This window comes from Pseudopodoces humilis, chromosome 12 (genome assembly GCF_049639895.1).
Source record: "Pseudopodoces humilis isolate 2021_Gansu_Grassland_sample_001 chromosome 12, ASM4963989v1, whole genome shotgun sequence".
In the NCBI taxonomy this organism is placed as follows: domain Eukaryota; kingdom Metazoa; phylum Chordata; class Aves; order Passeriformes; family Paridae; genus Pseudopodoces; species Pseudopodoces humilis.
In genome coordinates, this window is record NC_142211.1 from 18,900,267 (window position 1) to 18,922,540 (window position 22,274).

General features: G+C 42.0%; 1 protein-coding gene across 1 annotated transcript in view; it reads left to right on the forward strand.

The window, feature by feature from the left end:
- Positions 1 to 18,526: 18,526 nt before the first annotated feature.
- LOC148183466 (ubiquitin-conjugating enzyme E2 R2) overlaps positions 18,527 to 22,274 on the forward strand; it is a 214,632-nt gene continuing 210,884 nt past the window's right edge. The window contains exon 1 of the mRNA XM_088061553.1: positions 18,527 to 18,791. Coding sequence (XP_087917679.1) covers positions 18,615 to 18,791 — 177 coding nt within the window. The 5' untranslated portion in view covers positions 18,527 to 18,614. The remainder of the gene's footprint in view (positions 18,792 to 22,274) is intronic.

Below are 22,274 nucleotides of genomic sequence, written 5' to 3' on the forward strand. Positions count from 1 at the left end.
TGAGATGCTTAAAGCACAGTAAACCGTCGAAGTGCATTTGTGTAAAGGAAATGATCAGAAGTCTTAGGCAACAGCACAATCAAAATATCCAGCAGTAGGTTTAATCTGAAGTTTCTCTCATAGTAGTTGATTTTCAGCAATGATTGATTTTTCTGGAATTCTGGAAGCACTATAGAAAACAAAACCAGTAGAGATTGTAAGAAATAATTAAACCTTTGATGAAATGAAGGATGCAACAGACTGCATCTTCCTCCATCTACATGCAGGTGTTTATCAGTGTTCTATCATGGCTGTTTCAGTCGTAGTCATCTTCATCTCTCTAGGAAAATAACTATACTTTGCAATTTATCTTTTAACAAAACGGGAGACAATCTAAATTTCAAACCTGGTAGAAATTAATTTTGACAGAAGGAAATAACAAAACTTAACCTCAAAAGAATACTAAAGTGATAAAACTTAAGAATACTCAGACCTAAACTTAATGAAACTTAAATTTGCTTAATTCTATTACCACTTAATCTGCATCAAATGAAAATATAACTCATTCTTACACCGTTATTACAAAAAGGGCAACTGAAAGTTTGGTATATAACTTTTGAACATAATAAAACAGCAACATGGATTTACTATAGAGATTATAAAGATGTGACAAATACAGTATGATTTTATGTAATTTGGCCTTGGGAATAACTCATAATAACTGAAGATGTTACTGAAAATACTTATTTGTAGCAGGAATTTGCCTGGTGTATACTTAAGTGTGTTAGGATTTTTAAAGTGCAGATTTACTAGAGAAAAACCACAACAACACAGAATTTGGCAAATTGCCATTCAGCTTTTGTAGCACTTTTCAGAAACATCAAATCCAATTTTTAATTAAAATCCAAAGTCTAAATCAGTATATATGCTGTTATACGTGTTTTTTATAGCAAAAGGACTCACACTGAAATTACTTTATTAAAATTGTGGAAAAAACAAGCAAATGGGTAATATATGGTTAACTTAACTTTGTCTTGTACAGTGAAGTTTTCCTAGCTAACTATTTTTTAAACCATGAATATCTTCTGTAGATAACATTAATTGGAAGGTCATTTTATTAGTAGCTGTAAATAATTCAATATTTTGACATTAGGTTTTAAAACTAATTATTGCTAGGTAACTTTTTACTTCTGTTAATATTTACTCTAAACATTTGTAAAGAGGGGTTTTTTTGAATTTTTTAAGGAGTCATTATTTTCTCCAGTAAAACTTTAAAACTGCAAGAACTCATAATTACTTCAACACACAAAATTAACTCTAAAAGGGTATGTAAAGACATTCTAAGAAAACAATGAATCATGACTTTTTAACCAACTGGGTACTATCCCGGTGCTTCTTCTTGGAGAGGGAGCTGGGGGGGGGGGTGAACTGGCCCGCTCTGCTGCTGTTATCTCTAGAAGGTTCCAGCAAATTCTTCACATCTCCCACATACACTTGAAGAGGGGAAAAATGGAGAGAAAAAAACCCACAAAGTTAACTTTAACAAATGCAGTTCTTTCTCTCAATATTTCTCTCTATGTTCATAGACAGAGGGAAAAGTACACGATTTTACAAAAACAGGTGATGTTACAAGAAAAGCCTCTCAGGGCCAGGTGGTAGCAATGGTGACCATTGCAACTTATCAACCTTTAATTACAATAATGGCTTTTGAACTAGATGCCATATAGTTAGCGATTTTTTGGCTATTTTGTGTCCCTTTGAAGCTGCTTGAGCCACCCGGGCTCTGCCCAACTGTTTCTGTAATTGCTGATGTTTGTCCAACGTGGCCTTGGAGCTTCTTCTTCATCGGCTTTGCCATGGGGTGCCTCTGGTCTCTGCACACGCTCCAATGTTCCCTCCATGCCCCCCTGGTTTGGATGGAAACTGATCTAAAACTGGCTCTTCTTCAAAGGTATAGTTAATAGTCTCTCTATGTCCATAATCGATTTTAAAACACTGGACACCTTATTTATTTTCTTCTCTGTGACTCTCCCTCCCTCTCTTCAAGGGCGGCATAGACAGGAATGCTTGGTCAGCAGTTGGAGATAAAGATGGCTGCTGCTGTGGTGCAGATAGAATTACGGTGTTCGCAGCCTTGGTAGATTGCTCGTTAACAATCTTAATTAACAAAAGGCATGGAAAAAGCTGCAAAGGTAGGCGATCTCCCACAGCATTCCAGTCCTTCAGGGAGTGCTGTAAATCTTTCTTTATGGGCTCCCCTGTTTTACAACCAGAGGAAGAATTTCCCATCAGAGGTAAAGAAGGCAGATTTAAACCTTGAGAATTGAAATCATATTCATCCTCTGATGTAGAATGCTCATTTTGATCTTGCATATCAGCTTCTAAATTAAAACTTTCAAGCTTGAAGCCATCAGTATCCATTTTGTTTTTGTCATGTTCAGGTTAGTTTCCCCCCACTCTTCCTGACAGGATTCCGCCCCATTATCTTGGTATGTTTCTCCTTCTTTCTTGGGTGGGATATTACAAGTGGCCAAAGGTGGCATCTGGGTGGTAAGGCATCGCCTCAGTTTTTGAAGATGGCAACAGCTGCACCGTGGGAGAAATTCCAGAGATAAGGGACTCGGAGGAGGGATTGCTAAGGATTTCAATTATAACTCTGCATGCAGGGAGTAGAGACACTGCAAATTTATCTCTTTTAGTAGCTAGATCAAAAAGCCAAATCTCCACTCCATCCCATAACAACTTTCTGAAGGCCAAGTCTGGTGTACATTCAGGAAAATTTCTATGCACCCAGATCAGCAGATCTTTAAGGTCTTGTTTTGGAATTGAACAAGAATGTAACTTTGTCAATGTCCTTAAGTTAACATCTGTTTTCTGATTTGAAATATCATTTCCCATACTGATACCCCAGTGCTCACCTGACTTGTCCTGGTCAGTGGATGAACATGAGCAGCTCTGCCATCCTCATCCCTCGAGTGACTGCTTAGGTTTTTTTATACTCGTAGTCTTCTTTCAGACTGAAGCTTAATTTCCCAGGATAACATTCACTGGATCTTTCTCGACACTCTTTCTGAGCGATCGACCTCTCGGAGGCACCACATTGTCAAGATGAAATACAAGGGATGGGACCACCATGTTTTGAAATTATTTATTGCTCAAGTAGCCAGATAAGATATCAGTCTCGAGGTGTGAGATTTATAGGAGCAACAAGTCAACCATAGCTCGAGGAAGTGGAAGAGTTTCTTTTTGCACAGCAATATATAATATTTTATCCCAATAAGCAGTTGACACAAAGTTTGTTTTCACTTTTTAACCTATCACCTTTACTTAATTTTGCTGCTTAATTTTGTCTCTCTCTCAGCCACTAAGCTGACAGGTTACATACTCATGCACACTTCTGTTATAGTTTCTGTATTTCTAACTTACTCTATAAGTCACACTATTATAGGTCACACTTCAAACTATTTTACCTAATATAATTTCTTACCTACTTAAGACATTCTTACTTATAGCTATAGAGATATAAGTTAATAATTTCTCTACCCAGTGTCTGTGTACCTTCATCACTACATCAATCCAGGCTTTCTCTAAAGCTGCAGATTTTCAATTTCCAACATCTCCTGCAATGCATGGTCTGGATAGAAATGCAAAGCCATTTTTAATCTGTATAGAGTGGAAGCAATAGTGGAGATATGCAGCCATGGAGTGGCTGAATTCTGTATGGATGGGCTGACCTATTCTACAGTAAGATCTTATTCACTGTGAAGATCTTCTTTGTCCCTTTTAGGGCTTTGATCATCTTTTCGCCAAGTCATCAAGGTTGTAGAGGATCTAAAATTACTTAAGATGCAGCTGTCATCATGTACTTTTTCTTTGTGCAGATGAAACTTGCTTTGGAAATTATCCTCCCATAAGTCTTGGATAAGCAGGGCTTCTCCTTTTCAATGAGCTGAGCAAGGCCAAGTTACCTGAAGTCAGATTCCAGTAAATGTTAGGGAGGTGTAGTAGTTTAGATTCGCCAATTTCGCTTCCCGGCCAACGCACCAAATAAATGTCGTGGTTTTAAAGCATTAGCTAAAAAATCACTAGAAAACTTATTCATTTCTTGCTGTAAGATAGGGATTAGGAGAAGGGCCAAAACTGGCTTAAAACTTAAAAGGAATAAAGAAAGTTTATTAACAAAACTACAAGAAAAAGAAACCAGAATAAAACCTCCAGAAACCCTTTTTCCCCATCACCCAACCATTCCTTTGTTTAATTGACAACACAGAGAAAAAAAACCTGGTGGCTAAAACAGTCACAACTTTGCTATAGTCTTTTCATCAGTCTTTGTAGAGAAAAATAAGTTTTCTTTTGTCAATCTATGGAGTTTTTCACAAAAAAACCCAAACATTTTCTCATGGCTTTCTATTTCTCAAATGCCAGCCACCCGGAAAACTCTGCCATCAGTCCTTTCCTCCCATTTCACACCACTCTGAGGTGTGTTGGTGGGCCATTGTGGGGGCCGGGGAACCCGCTGATTCAGAGATCCTGGCCCTCCCTTAGAGGCAAGATACTTTTCTGTAAGAGAGAGAAAACTATCACTCCCAGAAATCTTTGAGTTAGTTATTGTTATAAATGCAATGGCAAAATAGGGTTAATATAAAAAGCGATTTATTATAAATCAATTTCAATCACAAGCAACGAGAGAAAAACCACAATAAAATAAATCAGCGCAGCGCCGAGTGGACAGGGGTCTGTACCCAGAGGTACAGATTTCCCAAATCCACGAGGAAGGGACTGCGGTCTGGGGTTTTTATAAGGATTTTTGTATCCTGAGGCAAAACCAGGGATGGGCACAGTCCAACAAAGAGTCTAGATGTGTGGGTGAATAGACTTCCTGGATCCGTTGAGCTGAGTCAATGGTCGACGGGGCAGAGTCCTTTCACATGCGAATGGCTCTGAGTGTTTTCTGATTGCATTTCCCGGGGTGGAGTGGCCAATTTGGGTGCGAATCAGATGGATATCTCGACCGGGCTACTCTTATTGTCCGGTTTGATTGCTTGTGTCCTGCTCTTTATTTCGTGCTGATAAGCGTCGCTGTCGATCGTTACTGCCCGACTCGGGAAGGAATCTCTGGATTATTTTACATTTTGTATCTTTACAGTACTACAAATATAACATTTAATTCTTTATTCTTCTTCACGAATTTTTATCCAATACTATATTTATCACAGTTATGTTAAACTGTTACACTCCATTTGTGTTCTCCCCTGCCATCCCACCCCGATACATGTATCCCGGTTTTCCCCCGCCCCTCTCCTCCCTTATAAATACCACAGGTTTTCCCCTGTTTGGCAGAGCTGTTGTCACTGGCTCCCTTTGCCGAGAGCATGGCTGTAATAAAGGCTAGTTCTCAGCAGAATGCCATACAGCGCTCCGGTCTCTCCTTCTGTGTTGCCTGCACGCTGACGCTGAGCTGGGATGAAATCATTCGCTGAGCAGAGGATGTGTTTGTGCCCTGGGCAATCCGACTGCGGATCACTTCCCCAGGAGTCGCGGCACCCCTGCCATCTCCATCGCCGCGGCAGGCCATGGTTCAAGTGGTGTCATTTTAAGGATGAGTTATTCAAAGGCAAATGTTTTCTTCATCTGTTTCTGTGATCATCTCTGGAAACAGAAGTTTTCTCTTTTTCTCTTAAGGGCCACAAATCCTCAACAACTCTCACTTCTCCTTTTCTGTTCCAGCATCTCATAAGATCACAACTACTTCACCATTTGCTCAGCTCTATCAATTAATTACTTTTTCTCAGATCCACACTTTGAAATACTCCATTCCCCCCAAAATACTCTTTCATGAATTAAAGGAGTTTTTTCAGAACATTATTGTCCATCTCCATAGCTTTAACAAAATAATATTTCAGCTTGTTAAAGCATCTCCTTATTTCTCTCCCCATCTGATGCTTAATTCCTTTCTTCACTGTCTTTGATAGTTTATGTTGTCTCTTTACATATTGATCACTCTCTCTTCCCCTCTCTCTGGAAAAGGGATTAATCTGCAAGTCTCATCTGGGTAGTGAAATGGTTAAAATCTGGCTCAAGCCGCAGCAGGTATTCAGGGTGCTGGGTTTCAGCTCAGCGGCACTTAGAGCTGGGGACCCCTTTGGGAAAAGCTTCAGCTATTCTGGAGGCTTCCCAGGAAGCTGCAGCAGAGCTCAGCCCGGCCTGGGCCCAGGAGAAGCACCGCAGGCCCCATCTCCCGCCCTGGGACTGTGGCAGGCCCAGCCCAGCCACCCCCCCCCCCCCCCCCCCCCCCCCCCCCCCCCCCCCCCCCCCCCCCCCCACTGCCCCCAGGCTGCATGGCCTGGGAAGAGGACGGGAGCAAGCTGGAATTCTGTTACCTTTAAATACCAGAAACCAAAGATAAAGATAAATTCCTGGGCTTAGGTTTTAAAGGCTGGTGTTCACAGGTTGATCTCACTTTTCAATGGTTAAAACTACTGTCAATTCTCAGAAATGGGCAGATACTGGCCAGGAGAAAAAACTCCCATCAGCCTCCAGCAGCCTTAACTTCCTTAGCTGTTTACCATATTTTTTCTTAAATGCCAATCTGTCTCCCTGAAAACTCAGTTTTTCGATCTTGTTGACCTAGTTTCTAAAAACTTTCCCAGGACAGTGACTGTAAACATAGACATGTATACATTCTTTCTGATACACGTCTTTTGATGGACGTCTTGCACGACCAGTGTGATTGGAAAGGTGGTAACCTAATTATCCAATCCCTGGTCATTGCCGAGAATCTATAAATACTGAAGTTTTAAGAATAAAACCAGTTTTTTCCCTGTCATACAGGAGCCGTGTCTGTGTGAATCATTGCATGTCCTACAGCGACAGGAGAGTCTGATGGTGCAGCAGTGGAACCCACGGACGTTACAACAGTGAAGGTTCCAGCTGAACCACAAGGGCAGTCACAGCCAGCAGCAGTTGCCCCATGAAGAGCAGGAAGTATAAGGCCAAATCAGTACACCCAGTTAATGATGACGAGGTACCAGAGCCCTCACAACCAGCAGGGGAGCCAGAACCTGAAATCATCACCGAGTCCCTGTCATATGACCATCTCCATAATCTACAAAAAGACATTGTGCAACAGAGGCACAAGGCTTATTCAACCTGGTTACTTCAGATTTGAGACCTTATGGGTCCAGACGTGCAACTGGATAGTGGCAAAGCAAGGAATTTGGTGTCCTTGACCCAAGATGAGGGTATTGATTGGGTGTTCCTGAGAGCCAGGGCCCCTTTCCTCTCTGGGAGTGGCTTTTAATGGGTGTAAGAGAGGTTTGTCCAGAGACAGAATGCAGGACCCCCATCATAGAATGCCTTAGAAGACCATTAACGAAGGGATCAAACACATGAGAGAAATAGCAGTACTAGAAGTTTTTTTAGTAGGGACGGACAGCATGATAACGACCCTGACAGGGTCAGGTGCACAGGGCAAATGTTGTAGAACCTGGCAAATCTAGGGCAATCCAAATACACTATGGATGCTAACTATGAAGGAGGGAGCACAGTACCTGTGGAATAACAGGCCGCATACCTTTCTCAGTCTTGCCTGAGAAAGTGGCCTGAGAAATCATAAGGAGGAATTAAAACAATCCTCAGAGACAGAAAACAGCCTTGCTGTTGGAGTCTGAGATAGAGAGTGTGTGCCCTTGTTTTTAATATTTAGTTCTAGGATTCGAAGAAACACTGAATTTCATATAATATGAAATTCATGAGCATGTTTTCATGGTGATACATGAAAACAAATGTTAAAGTTAGATAGGAAAAGTGTAAGTGTGTAGATTAGAAAGTTTTTTAAATCACTGGGTGAAAAAGTTAGTTTAGAGAACAGGAGACAAGTTGGAGGATTTAGGGTGTTGTTTTTTGTCCTTCTTTCTTCTTCATGTTCTTCTCCTAGGGGTTTTTGGGTAATAGTAAGTAATTGGTTAGAAAATGCCGCAGTGCAACACAGAGGTGTTGGGTCATTGGGTCACTAAGAAAAATAATTTAGTTGGCATCTGTTAATTGGGTAAATGGACATATAAAAGACCTTGAAGAGGATCTTTGTTAGCCATTTTACCCTTTTCTATCATAGTGCACATAGCTCCTTGTACCTTGTAATGCTGATAAGAAAAGAATAAACTACTGAGACCGAACAAGAGAAAACTGCCTCACTCTCGTCAATCTTCAGTTCAAAGGGAAAAAGAACCTAATCCAAAAGTCCATAACGAGACAAATGGCGCCCAAACTTGGGGCACCTTGAACTGAAGGCTCCTGTTGAAGAAAAAAACAAAACAAAACAAAAAAAAGAACCCAAAACAACCCAAAAAGAAGACAGCGGAAAGCTGGAAAACTCTCTGGAAAGGGGAAAAATAAGATCTCGGTAATCCCGGTGCTGGTGAGAGCGGACAAGCCAAGCCAGACGTCTGTGAGCTGTGGAACGGATCACGGATAGAGGAGCTGAGAGAAAGCTGACCCTAAGGTCAGGTAAGCTGTCAAAAGGGAGCAAAAATATGGGAAACATGTCCAAACCTGAGGGGGAGGTTTTGGCTATCTTGGAAACTATGGTAAAGGAGCACCCGATCTCTGTATCCACGGATGAGCTTAAAAGCCTTCTATCCTGGGTACGGGCAGAATTCCCTAACGTGGATTCACAGAAAATTTTTACCCCAAGCCTGTGGGAGAAGATAAACATGAGAATATATGAAAAAAACAGTCTTAGAGACCAGGCAGCGACTAAACTTCTAACGGCTTCTGCAGTGACTTATGAAGTCATCGTCAGTAAATGGGACTCTGAAACTCAGGCAAGAGACACTATGGGTCCAGAAAAACAGAAGGGTTTGTCTCAGTCAGATGCAGAATTCTTGTTCCCGCATGCTGTAAAGTCTGTGACAGCCTTCCTGAATTCTACCGTAGCAAAGGGAATAATGTCTAAGCCTGTTGAAAGCCCAGAAAAACAACTATACAGAGATGAGGAAGCGATTCTAAAACGCGGGCAGAATCTGCAAAAAGGGGGCTTGGAGATTTTGCAAGAGTGTCTAGGTTCTTTTGGAGCTGTTCCAGCGCTCGGTATGCTGTTGCAAGCAGAAGAGGGAGGGGAAATTTCCTTGGCTGCCTGCGTGCCGGCAGCCGAGTCCCTTTCCGGCCCTAGAGGGGTGGAGGGGACAGCCCTGTCCCCCCTGGGAGGGTACGGGACGGTTCGGCCTGACCCAGAGCGGTCCGGGACCTCCATGGGCACGGCGGCCCCTGCGCCCCGCCTGCCAGGGGTGTTCCTTGAGCCACAGCTGTCTGTCAAAATGACGTCAGCAGTGACGCAACCACAGCCGCAGCTCTAGACCCCGCCTGCGGCACCGCCCCCAGCCCAGCTCTCCTCAGGGGCGCCCATGACGTCACAGGGGGGCGTGGTCCCGTCCCTCCGTGCCCAGCCCGGAGCCGGGGCACAGGCGGGTGGACAAGCGGAGCCGCGGCCTGCGCCGAGCGCTGCGGCGGCACTTTTAAAATGGAATTCGCTTTGCAATACAGCTGCAGCAGAGCAACAACAGCTGGAAAAAACAACAGCTTCACCACAGCAGATGGTTTCACTGGATACCACACAAAGCCAAGAGTCTTTTGAGCACAGCCGTGCTAATGCACAGTTCTTTCAGTCTGCAAATCCTCCCACAGACATGGACTCGGGGTTATGGAACATGTCAATACAAAGTCCAGCATCTCTGGAATGGTTTCAGAAAAACAGCCGAAAGGCAAAAATCAAAAGCATTGTAAGATGCATTACTGGCTAATCTGCAAATTATTGCAGTCAGTTAAGCTTCAGAGAGAAGCCCTTATTGAAGCCTTCAAAAATGGATCAAAAAGTTTAAAAATGTTGCATAATAGAATACATATGGATGTTGTATTTCTAATATCTGCTGGTTTTGTTTTTACAAAATAACATAGAAAATGATGATACTTATGCATCCCAAGAAATTTAAAATATTTTTGTTCTGTTTCAGTATTCCTAATACATGAAGGTTTTGAAAATGTTATCTTCTCTATACATCTACTAGTAATGTAATATTGTATGATATGGAGTGATCAAGCATTATTACTGTAGTTACAGTTAATTTCTGCAAGATGCATTTCTTTAAAATTGAGTTGAAAGATCATATGATTAACCCTACAGAAAAAGGATTTAATGACAGGTTTCTTTCATTTTTAACCTTTCCTTTCATTTGAATAAGTGTATTGTGGATTTAGTTCCATACAGTTTTCAGTAATCTCAAAGTTATGTTAACCATATATTACCCATTTGCTTGGTTTTCTTTTACAATTTTAATAAAGAAATTTTAATGTGAGTCTTTTTGTTATAAAAAAACATGTATAACAGCATATATACCAATTTGGATTTTGGATTTTAGTTAAAAAGTTAGACTTAATGTTTCTGAAAAGTAATACAAAAGCTGAATAGCAACTTGCCAAATCTGTGTTGTATTTTTTTTTCTAGTAAAACTGCATTCTAAAAATCCTAACAAATTTAAGCATATACCAAGCAAATTCTTGTTACGAATGGGTATTTTTAATAACATCTGCAGTTATTATGGGTTATTCTCAAAACCAGATAACATAGAATGGTGATAAATTTGTTGCATCCCTATAATCTCTATAGTGAACGAATGTTCCTGTTCTATTGTGTTCAAAAAATATATACCAAATTTTTAATTGCCTTTTTTATAATAATAGAGTAAGATTGAGTTGTGTTGTCATCTGATATAGATTAAGTGTTAATAGAATTAATCAAAGTTAAATTTCACTATGTTTGAGTGTTTTTGTTATAACTTTTATATTTTTTTGATGTTAAGTTTTGTTACTTCCTTTTATCATAATTAATTTTTAACAAGCTTAAATTTAAATTGCTTCATGTTTTAATGAAGACGTTTGTTTAAACTGCAAAGTATAGTTATTTTCCTGGAGAGATGAAGATGACTACAACTGAAACAACTGAAACAGCTGTGATAGAACCCTGGTGAACACCTGCTTAGGGATAGAGTTGAATGCAGTCTGTGACACCCTTAACTTCATCGGGAGATTCTATTGTTTGTTGCAATCTCTAGAGATTTTGTTTTTTATAGGTTTCTTATTTTTCAGTGTTTCCAGAATTTTAAGAAGATGTACCTTTGCTGAGGATCAGCTGCCATGGGAGAGGCTTCAGATTAAACCAACTGCTGAATGGTTTAATTGGTCTGGTACCTAAGTCTTCTGATCATTTACTTTGTACAAATGCATTTTAACAGTTTGCTGTGCTGTAAGCATCTCATAGCTGCTACTATTGAGAACCTTGTTTTAGAAATGAGTTAAAGAGGCATCTTTCCAGTTTAAAGCCTAGGCCCTAGCCAAGCCTTGACTTTACCTGGATGGAGAATTTACCAATAAACCCAGAAGTTTTCTGCATCAAAACAATATTCAGGTCAATTTGACTTGGCAATTAGTGAATTAATATAGCAGCTGGATTTTACAGTGGGCTTGGAAAATTGTTATCCGGACATGATTTTCCAGTCTTCCATTGATTTATCAGCTGTGGCAGACTCTGGGATGAGAGTATATATTTAGTATATTCAGTAATTCATATTACAGATTATTCAGATAAGTTTAATATCGCATAATATTAATTATGTATCTTCTTAATAAGTTTTTGATTTCTGTAAAAGTGTTATTTCCTATATGTATATGCACGTGCAAGTGTTTCACTTTGATGGTTTTTCATTGTCATAACAAAAAAACAAATACCTTAATTACAAAAAAAAAAAGGGGGCAACCAAGGATATGCCTCAGAAGTATAAAAACCTTATATATCTTAAAATTTTTGGAAAAAGCATAAAGATCATTTATCTATTGCAAATAATTTCTGAACAGTCCTTTTTAAACAAGTCTGTTACAAAGCCAGTTCCATCAATTATCAGGTATTGTTCTAACAGTACTCAAACAAAGCTGAGAGAGAATTCTTTGGTTCTGGTCAAAGGTTCAGAAGCAAGATTAAAAATTCATTTCAATTAATAATTTAGAGGAAAGTCTATGTTTTTGTATTCACAGATTCAAAGCAGAAGTAACTTCCTAGCGAAGAACATGAAAACTCATCAGCTGCAGAGACAAACAGCTCAAAGAGCAGAAGAGCGAGCACGCAGATGTGAACTGTATCAAGACCACAGTTGACAGCTGAACAGCTTGGATCCCACATCCAAGAGCAATGGACTTTGGGTTTCAAGTGAAAGAGTGGGAAAATTAATATTGTAAAGCCTCATTTGTTAAAACATGAGTGAAGGAAAAATAACCCTTCTTGAAAAGTAATCTAAGAAAATATTTGGGTTGATTTTTTTTATTGTTTTTTTTTTACAAAGAGGGGGGCAGATGTTGGAGTCTGAGATACAGAGTGTGTGCCCTTGTTTGTAATACTTAGTTCTAGGATTCAGAGAAACACTGAATTTCATATGACGTGAAATTCATGAGCATGTTTTCATGGTGATACATGAAAACAAATGTTAGATAGGAAAAGTGTAAGTGTGTAGATTAGAAAGTTTTTTAAATCCCTGGGTGAAAAAGTTAGTTTAGAGAACAAGAGACAAGATGGAGGATTTAGGGTGTTGTCTCTTGTCCTTCGTCTTCCTTCTTCATGTTCTTCTCCTAGGGGTTTTTGGGTAATAGTAAGTGATTGGTTAGAAAATGCCGCAGTGCAGTACACAGGTGTTGGGTCATTGGGTCACTAAGAAAAATAATTTAGTTGGCATCTGTTAATTGGGTAAATGGACATATAAAAGACCTTGAAGAGGATCTTTGTTAGCCATTTTACCCTTTTCTATCATAGTGCACATAGCTCCTTGTACCTTGTAATGCTGATAAGAAAAGAATAAACTACTGAGACCGAACAAGAGAAAACTGCCTCACTCTCGTCAATCTTCAGTTCAAAGGGAAAAAGAACCTAATCCAAAAGTCCATAACGAGACACCTTGCAGGTGCTGTTTGTCTGTTCTTTGTTTTCTTGCAAGAGAAGGTCGAGGGGTGGTGTACCCCACTGACCAATGGTGGTGATGTGTTAGTTCACTAACCAATAAGAGTTTTACTTTTCTGTACTTTCACGTATCGGTCTATAAAAAAGATCTGAAGTAGTAAACCGGAGAGAAATTGTCCTGTTCGACTCCCAAGAGAGTCTGTCATTCTTCTCGCCGTTCCCAATAGAGCAACAATACACCACCTTCACTGCAATGATTAATGTTGAGAATAACTGAGAAACAGTGGGTTCTATAGCCACCAAGCTCAGAAATTATGAGAATATGGTGTTGGAGACTGAATGTTAAAATTTATGGCTTAAACATCTTCATGGAGGACATTTGTCTATTATAGCAAAACGGTATCACAAAAGCTACAGAGAAGACCACCACACCCTGAATAGGCCTGACTGAGGCCATGAACTACTTGTTGATGAACATAAGATAGCAACTCAGGTCTGGGCTGGGGGAGCAGAACATATTCACAGAGGGATCAAATTTAGCATCTTTGGGGTGGAGACTGCAGCCCCAGGGATATCAGCTGCCAGGCTCAAACAGATCCTCACACCAAAGGGTGGAGAGGAAGAGAGGTTTTGGGTGTGTAGTGAAAAGCATCTGGTGAGAGGCAGTTAACACCCAGAGGAGCTCAGCTGTGGGGACCCTTCACCCCGGGAAAAGCCATATCCACATGAAGGACAGCAGATGGAGTGTCATGGCCCATCAAAAGCCCCCTCCAGAGGTTCCCAGATCCTGCACCAGACCACTGCAGCATGATGCAACAGGTCCACAGTGTTGCAAGGGACAGTGTCAAACCTAGCCCCCTTAGGGGAGGCACTTGGGTGTTCCCACCCTCCCAAAATGTATATTAATCCATTGAATCGTTAAAAACTGATATGATCATAGAGAAAGACCCTCTAACTAATTAAAGTTAGAAAGTGATATGTTTATTCACCAGTGGGCAGCACAGAAATCATCCCCAAAAGGCATGACCGCCTCAAACAAGGTTCTCTTCCCTCTATTTCTTAAAATTTTACATACAGTATATATGTATAATCCCAGCACCTCCTCTCCCCATTCAGTATTAAAATGAGGCTATTAATCCTTCACATGTGCACAATTCTTCCCTTGAATTGGGTTGGTGGTCTCAAAGGATGAAGTCAGGAAGGTCTTCATCAGGTCTCTGTGGCCCTTTGGCATGATCCAAGGCCCTCTTCTTGGTGATTGATTGGTGCAGAGTCCAGGTGCTGGCCATTGTTCTCACTGGTTTCAATCTGTTCTTATAACGGTTCACTTACTCCACTTTTTTCTATGAACAAGCTCATAATAGCAAACAGTATAACAATTAGATCTGGCTTAAGCATCTAATAATCATTAACTTAACATTTACTTATCAGACTTACATCTTGACCATTATAAATTGCTTCTAACCCTTAGCCAAATCTTAACCTTTCAAAAATCATGATTCATTTCCCCACTCATTTTTCAAGGTTAGTAAATTCTTTTACTAATATACAGATTCTTCTTCACCTAGCAAAGCTGTGCAGTAAGTGTCCTTTAAAACTGTACCATATGCTTTTGATATTGATAATTAGTCTTCTGTGGTGCCACGCCTCCTGGTGGTCACAATCAATGGTCTTCTGATGAAGTAAAGACATCTTCCTCAGTGTTCACTGATTGACCCCCATCTCTGGGTAGGCGCAGTGGAAGTTTGGCTTTCTCTCAGGTCAGTTTGCCCTGGCCAAAATCAAGAGCCTTGTTTTGCTGGCTTCTTAAACCACAGGTTCTGCTTTATTGTTTCTTTACAATACCTAAGTCTTGCTGCATTGAGTTTTCACAATGTGCATCTTATTTTTATGGCCTTTACTGAGCAACTAAATTCCAATGTGTTCTTGTTACAAGTTGTTTCTACCTTTAAAATAAGCTATGTATTGTGCCAGTCGTGGGTGGTGAGATGAAAATCCACAACTCATGCTCCAGGTGCTCATGAGACAAACAGCCTCATTTATTATTCAGAACTCACTTAAATACCCAATTCAAATCTCCCAGGCTATATAGCCATTGACTGAGATCTCTCTTCCTGCCCAGCTTCCTGGCCAGTGGTGTGCTTACTTCTTAGCTTGGATGGGGCTGGCTGAGGGTCCCCTGTAATTTATCCAGGAACATGTTCAGGCATGAACTAGGCTAGCTGAATTGGATTTGTGTTATGGTCAGATTTACTTTGTCCAGTCCAGGCCAGCTGTACTGTGACAATACTGTGACAAGCTATATTTCTATTTCCCTCCACCTGCTTAAGCACTTTATATACTTCTAAAATTCTGAATTTTCATAAGCATACATGTTCCCCATATCAACATATCAGTGCTGATTAGGAGAGGGAAATGTCAAATAAGTCAAGAAGTTGTGTCAGCCACAGGGCAGCCTGGTCATGGGGAAGGGGACACCAGGCAGAGCAGCTGAGCCTCCTCCAGAGAGCAGTCAGAAATGCAGGCAGGAACCTTGGAGGGGGCTGCCCAGGCTTCAAAGTACTCTGTTGCTTTGACAGTTTCTATTTTCTATGATCATCGGATGTTTTTGTAGGAGAAGGGGGAAAAATGTTGGGAAGGAAAAAGACCAATATTCTTTCTAAATGCAGACCTGATGGAAAATTTTCAGCCTGCCCTACTGAAAATACTGGGGCTTGCTTTACTTTCTGCCTTGCATGATTACCTCTTTCATTAAGATTTGAGACAGGCAGCAGGCAGGGAGAAGTCCTAAATAGCTCTAAACTTTGCTTCTCCCATCTTTCCCAGCATTAGGCTGGTTCAGACAAAGCCTGTGCTGGAGGCTGGCTGCAAGGGAAGATATTTCAATTACCATAGGAATAAGGGCAGTGCAATCCCCAAAGGACTCAGCTTCTGCACATTGAATCAACCCAACATTTTCCTCCAATCCTGAGCAAAGCCATGTTTGACCATGGTGTGAGCTGGGATGCTGCGTTAACAGATCAGGTCTTTGCTGGCTGGTGTCAACTGGGGAAGGTCACAGCATGGCCTTATTGAGAAACTGCTCAGACTATTCACTGAATCCTCATGGAGGTATAGCGAACGTAATTTATTTCTATCTTTAGCACACTTTTATAGGGTCTGACAGGGTCCGCAGGCTTAGCAAGTTACTATTGGTTAATACATATGGTTTACATTCTTTCCCTAATGCACAAGGCTATTGTTTTTCTTTCATTCTCGCTGCTTCAGGAGAGTTTCAAGGACACTACTTTTAATATTGTCACTTATAGCAAAGGCTGGCTTGTGCAGACAGGCTTTTACTAAAATGTCATGCTTTTACTCTGTTAAAATGTTTTACTACATGGCCTTCCAGGTTGGATACATTATTAGACTCATTAGTAATGGAAAAAGGTCATGTGGAGAGGCAGCTCTAAGTGGGTGCTGGGGTTGGGGCATTTGGGAATGATGGTGGCCATGATGTTACACTTGGGCATTTGGGAGGTGGGGATGGAGGTGTGAATGGGGCTGATAAGGTTTGGGGACCAGGGAGCAGTAATGAAGCATGGGCATCTGGGACCAAGATGTTTGGATTGGGAAGAATAGAGATGAAGCCAAAGATTCATTACTGATCCCTGTCATGGGGCGGAATTGGATGTGGTGGACAGAGGTAAAGAGCTTTTTCTCTCCTGGAGAGGGTACTGCTGAGAACATCATATCTGCAACCCTTCCAGATGTGGCTTAGATGAGATAGTTGGTCAAACAAAATGGTGATGGAAGTACTTGCTACCCAGGATGCCTGGCACCAAAGTAAGAGCACAGCTCCCAGCCCACATATCCTGCCAGTCAACCTGATCCTGTATTGACAAAACATTATGTCCATCAACCCAAGACAATTTAAGAAGGATGTTAAAGTATGCGAATGCATCCAGAAGGCAACAGAGCTGGTGAAAGGGCTGGAAGGAATGTCCTATGAGGATCAGCTGAGGGCTCTGGGTTTGTCTACTTTGGAGAAAAGAAGGCTGAGGGGTGACCTCATGGCTCTCTGCAGCTTCCTGAGAAAAGGAAGTAGAAAGAGAGGTACTGAACTCTTCTCCCTGATATACAGCAGGATCTGTGGGAATGGTTCAAAACTGCATCAGGGGAGGTTTAGACTTGACATTTGGAAGCATTTATTTGCAGATAAGGTGGACAGACATTGGAACAGGCTTTCTAGAGAGGTGGTTGATGCTCCATGTCTGTCAGTGTTTAAGAGGCGTTTGGGTATCAAAATGCTTTAACTTTGGGTCAGCTCTGAAGTCATCAGGCAGTTGGCCTAGATGATCATTGTAGGTCCCTTCCAAATGAACTATTCTAGTATATGCTATTCTATTCTAAGACATAAATAAAAATAATACAGGTCTGAGCTCCTACCAGAAAAAAACACCCAGCACAGTACAGCCTGGCTGCTAAGGAGCTCCTGCAACAAACAGTACTTTGGCCATGCAAGTGTTTGTGATCCAGCCCTCCAGCCCCCAGGCTGAGGATGTGAGAGCAGAATTAAGCAACTTTCTGTAAATCTGAGCTCACTCCAGGGTGGCAATCTCTAAAGTAAACACTCCTCAATCCCTCTCTATATAGCAGCATCTCAGGGTCTTTCACCATTTCATCCCTGGACTCCATGTAATCCAATGCCACAGATTTATATTAAGGCATTACATGATTTTCACTTTTATTCACCTCCAATTTTATTTGACTGCAAGCCCACAGACAACAGAGATTTCCTTCAAATAACTCTTACACTTTGGGGGACATGACAATTAGTTTAGCACTCAGCACAGCCTATTAGTTATTTAAATTAATCCTGCTAGAACCACATTAGGAGTCTTAGGCGTTTTGGGAAGTCTGTACCTCTCAACTACCTCAGCCAATGGGGAAAGAGGGAAATGCGGCCAGAAAATTAGGAACAAAAGGAGGCTGCATCCCCTAAAAATTTGAGAGACCCCAGAGGAAATGCCCCATGGCCTGTCCCTTTATTCGAATAAAGTTATGGGACTCTTCTGTCTCCTTTTTGGACATAAACCTCTGGTGTTTGTGGATTAATTTTCCTGAGACACTGCTGCTTGGGGGTTGCTGCAGGATTTTTATGGGGACCCTGAGTCTTGCAAGGTCGGTCCCCAAAACCCATCCTTTGTACAAAAGCTGCTCTTTTTTTGTCCGTGAATTTCTATCAGTGCAGCAGCACGGACTGGCCGTGCCCCACTCGTGACCACCACAGAACACCGCCCCCTCCATCCCACTCATAGCTCTCCACCCAACTTTTCTTCCGCCTCACACGACATGTGTACCTGCCCCGTAAGGGCTGATGCAACGCCAGGAATCACACACCCACGCACTGCACAAACGGTGTGGCGGAGAGCGCTGCCCCTTTAAGTGCGCCAGTAAGGGCGGGGCGGGGCTGGACTTTCTGTGCGGCGGGGCGTGGCGTGGTGCGGTGCCGCGCTGAGGTCAGATGCGAGTGGGCGCCGTCACAAAAGGAAGTGGCGGCGGTGACGGCTGTCAGCGCGGGGCGGGGGGCCTGTGGGGCGGCGCGACGGCGGCGGGGCAGCGGCAGCAGCAGCCTGGGCGGCGGGGGCCGCGCCGCACCATGGCCCAGCAGCAGATGAGCAGCTCACAGAAGGCGCTGATGCTGGAGCTGAAATCGCTGCAGGAGGAACCGGTGGAGGGCTTCCGCATCACCCTGGTCGATGAGTCCGACCTCTACAACTGGGAGGTGGCGATCTTCGGGCCCCCCAACACCCTCTACGAGGGTGGTTACTTCAAGGTACGGCTTTTCCCCGCTCCACTGGCGGACCGGGCCTCCCGTCGCCGCGGATGTCCCGGCTAGCTGCCGCCGAGGCCTGCACCACTCCCCTTGCCGCCTGCCGGGCCTCTTTGTCGGGTTCCGAGGGGCCGCGGCGGGCCTGCGGTCACTGTCAGCTCCTCCACCATCCGCGGGAGGGGGCCGGGGCCTACGGAAGGAGGGAAGGCAGGGTGGCTCGGCGCCCGTAGATAGTGCCCTGCGAGCTGCCCTTCCCCGCCCGCTGCCGGCGGCGGGGGAACGATCTGTAGGGCAGGCTGGCTGGGGGCCTGCAGGGCCTCTTCTCTCAGGATGCCCTCTGGGAAGAGGAGGCTGTGTTATAGCTGTCTCTATTCTGTTATTTCTCAAGTTTAACCCCGAAGAAACGCAGGTACCTCATGGCAGAGAGCAGATTCTTCCCTTTCACCCCCAAGTTTGTTCCCTTGGCTCTAGTCTTCATATATTTATTTCAAAGGGGCTTTCCTTGATAGCTTTGTTTGTCATGTAGAAGCATCCTGTGTAGGATGACTAACTCAAGATGAAAGCTGTGAGATTTTTTTTCAAAACTTTATGACTGCTTTTCATTATTTTTTCCCCCTCTCATTATTTTTTCTTCCTCTCCAAATGTCTAGAGGACGACCTTCAAAGGGTTTACAGCAACACATAATTGGTGAAGGTAGATAAATTAAAACCATTTATCTCTGAGTCTTCCTGTTAATCAAAAAATGCATTTGTGATTTTCTTGTAAATACAGTAAGCAAGAAATCTAGCACTGCTGCCCCAGAAAAGGGGGAAGACTTAATTTCTCAAAACAGTTGGAGGAGGAATTGCATATTTTTTTCTTAAAGGAAGCGATTGAAAAGCCATAGTGCCTGCAGAAGATATGTTGTATCAGGCAGACTCTTTTGCACTTGATGTCTGCTTGGTCTCTAGCAAAATAATGTCCCCTTCAGCTCCCTTCTCCCAGGAGTTATTGTTTTAGTAGTGGCTCCTGTGCCTCTCATTTCATGCCCTTTGATTTCTGTCAAACTGGAATAATTTTTTGGATGATTTCTTTGCTTGGCTGACATGCATCTTGGCCTCTCTGGGTGTCCTGGATTCAACTGGGATTAAGTTAATTTCTTCTCAGTAGCTGTTACAATGCTGTGTTTTATTCAGAATGAGAATGGTGTTAATAACACACCAGTGTGTTAGTTTTTTGCAAAGTTGTGTTTATCCTAAGTCAAGGACTCTTCCTTGTCTCGTGCTCTGCCAGTGAGGAGGTTCGCAAAAGAAACTGGGAGGGAGCACAGCTGGGACAGGTGACTCGAACTGGCCAAAGGGATATTCGATACCTTAGAATGTCATGCCCAATATATAAACTGTGGGGAGTTACCCTGAAGGGCGGCCAATCTGGGTTCGGGTGTGTGTGTGTGTCTGGCACTGGTCAGGGGATGGTGAGCAATTGTATTGTGTATCACTTGTTTTTTTCCTTTTTATTATCATTATTCTCATCATTTACTATGACTATTGTATTTTACTTTCTTTTCGATTATTAAACTGTTCTTAACCTACAAGTTTTACTTTGATTCTCCTCCCCATTCCACTACAGTGGGATGGGAGGGGGTGAGCGAGTGGCTGCATGGTGCTTTATTTCCAGCTGGGCTTAAACCACAATGTTGGGTCAAGGTTTAAGAGCTTTGTTCCAAAAACCCAGAATTAACTTGTAGCATGTGGAATAATAGATTTGTGTTCAGTTTGGCTTCATTATTTAGAAGGAACAGAAGGCTTTGGCACAAGGCTTGCTTTTTGTAATGAGTTGGTAGACATGCTCGTGTAGGTGTGATAGGTATATTCTTAGAATCGCCTCCATTATTACTTATGCAGGAACTTGCTCTAGTCTTGGGTTGGTAATTGGGCCATTTTTACATCTGAATGGTTTGACAGCCTCTTCCTGCACTTACATTACTCATCCATTTTTTTTTCAAAGAAATCACAATGGATCAAAATATTTTTACTTGAGGACTATGTGTTTGTAATTGTTCTTGGAAAGAAGTTAAAACAACCTATGAAGTAATCTGGGGATGTGCATTAACAAGTGTAGACTTTAGGCAAGGTTACCAGTTTCCTTACCTCAGTATTATGAATTTGATATTTCTTTTGGTATTTTGTGTCCTTGAAATGTTCTACCTTTCTTGTAAATCCTTCTGACCAGTCCTGTGATGCTGATTTTGAGAGTGGGAGATGAAGGTCTCATAATGCCTTCACCCTTCTACAACAGAGGAATTCTCTTCAAGCATCATGGCTAAAGTCTCTCATATGTTGTTTCTGTCTCACCTTCCCTCCATGAGGAGCTGCACATGGTGGGTTTTGTTTTAGTCATGTTTGATCTTTGATTATGCATCTTAGATTCTGAAAAGTGAATTTTAGACCCTTGTTCTGTCACTAAGGAGGAGTCCTGTGGTCCCAAGAAGTGATGTTGTTGACTTACTTTCTATTGGGCCTTCAGGCAAACTTTTAGATGCGTTAGACTTGGCTTGCTGAATCATTTAGAAATAAAACACAGTTGGGTATTCTTGTGGAGTGACTTCTATGATATATTCATAGCATATGCAAGGTGAGTACTAGTTCAGATCAGCATCTGATTTGTTTATCAGATTTTTTGACTTGATGAAATATTTAGCTTCATCTTGTTTTGTCTTTTTAGTTTCCTAAGATTAGGTAAGCAGGATTAGAAATATGCAATCTTTTTTTAAACTTTGTGGCAATGAGAGTTTGGGAATTTTCTTCCACTTGAGGTGTGGTTTGAGGGTAGGAACTGGAAGGGAAGTACAAAGGCTTCTAATTAAGCTAAAGTATAAATATTTTGAGAAAAGCCTGTGTTTACTGTGACCTTAAAGCGTTAGTGCTAGTTGGTTGGGAATACAAATGCTTGATTTGTGCTTGTGAAACACTTGGACCTTTTGACAGGTTGTTTTTTCTTGAATAAATATGACCTTTATCTCTGGGTTGTTGAACTAGCTGAATAAACTGAAATGAGGGAAGTGTTCTCTTTGTACCTTTTTGCCAGGAGCTACTGTTGTTAAAAGCTGGTTCATCATGTCAACAGATTCTGTTTTCATTTGTTAATCCTGTAACCAGTATTTGATAAATTGAAGCAGAAAACCTGTCCCCCTGAATGTTTAAATGGTAGATTATATCAGTATCTTAATGCTGTCTACAATAAAGGTTGTGGACTTGTTAAAAATTCAAGCACGGCATCTAAGCATATCTTATAAACTAATATAGCATGCTCAGGTTTACTGCAGTACTTCATAGTTTAGGACCTCCTAGCTAGATGGAAAGGGCAGCAGTCTTCAGAAGCAACCACTTTGTGGAGAGCAGCTTATATCAGTGAGGGATAGGAGCAGTCCTGAACTGCAAGCTCCCCTCATGCAATCAGCTAAAAGTGTACATCTGCAGTGAAGGTTGTCACAAGCCCAGATGTTT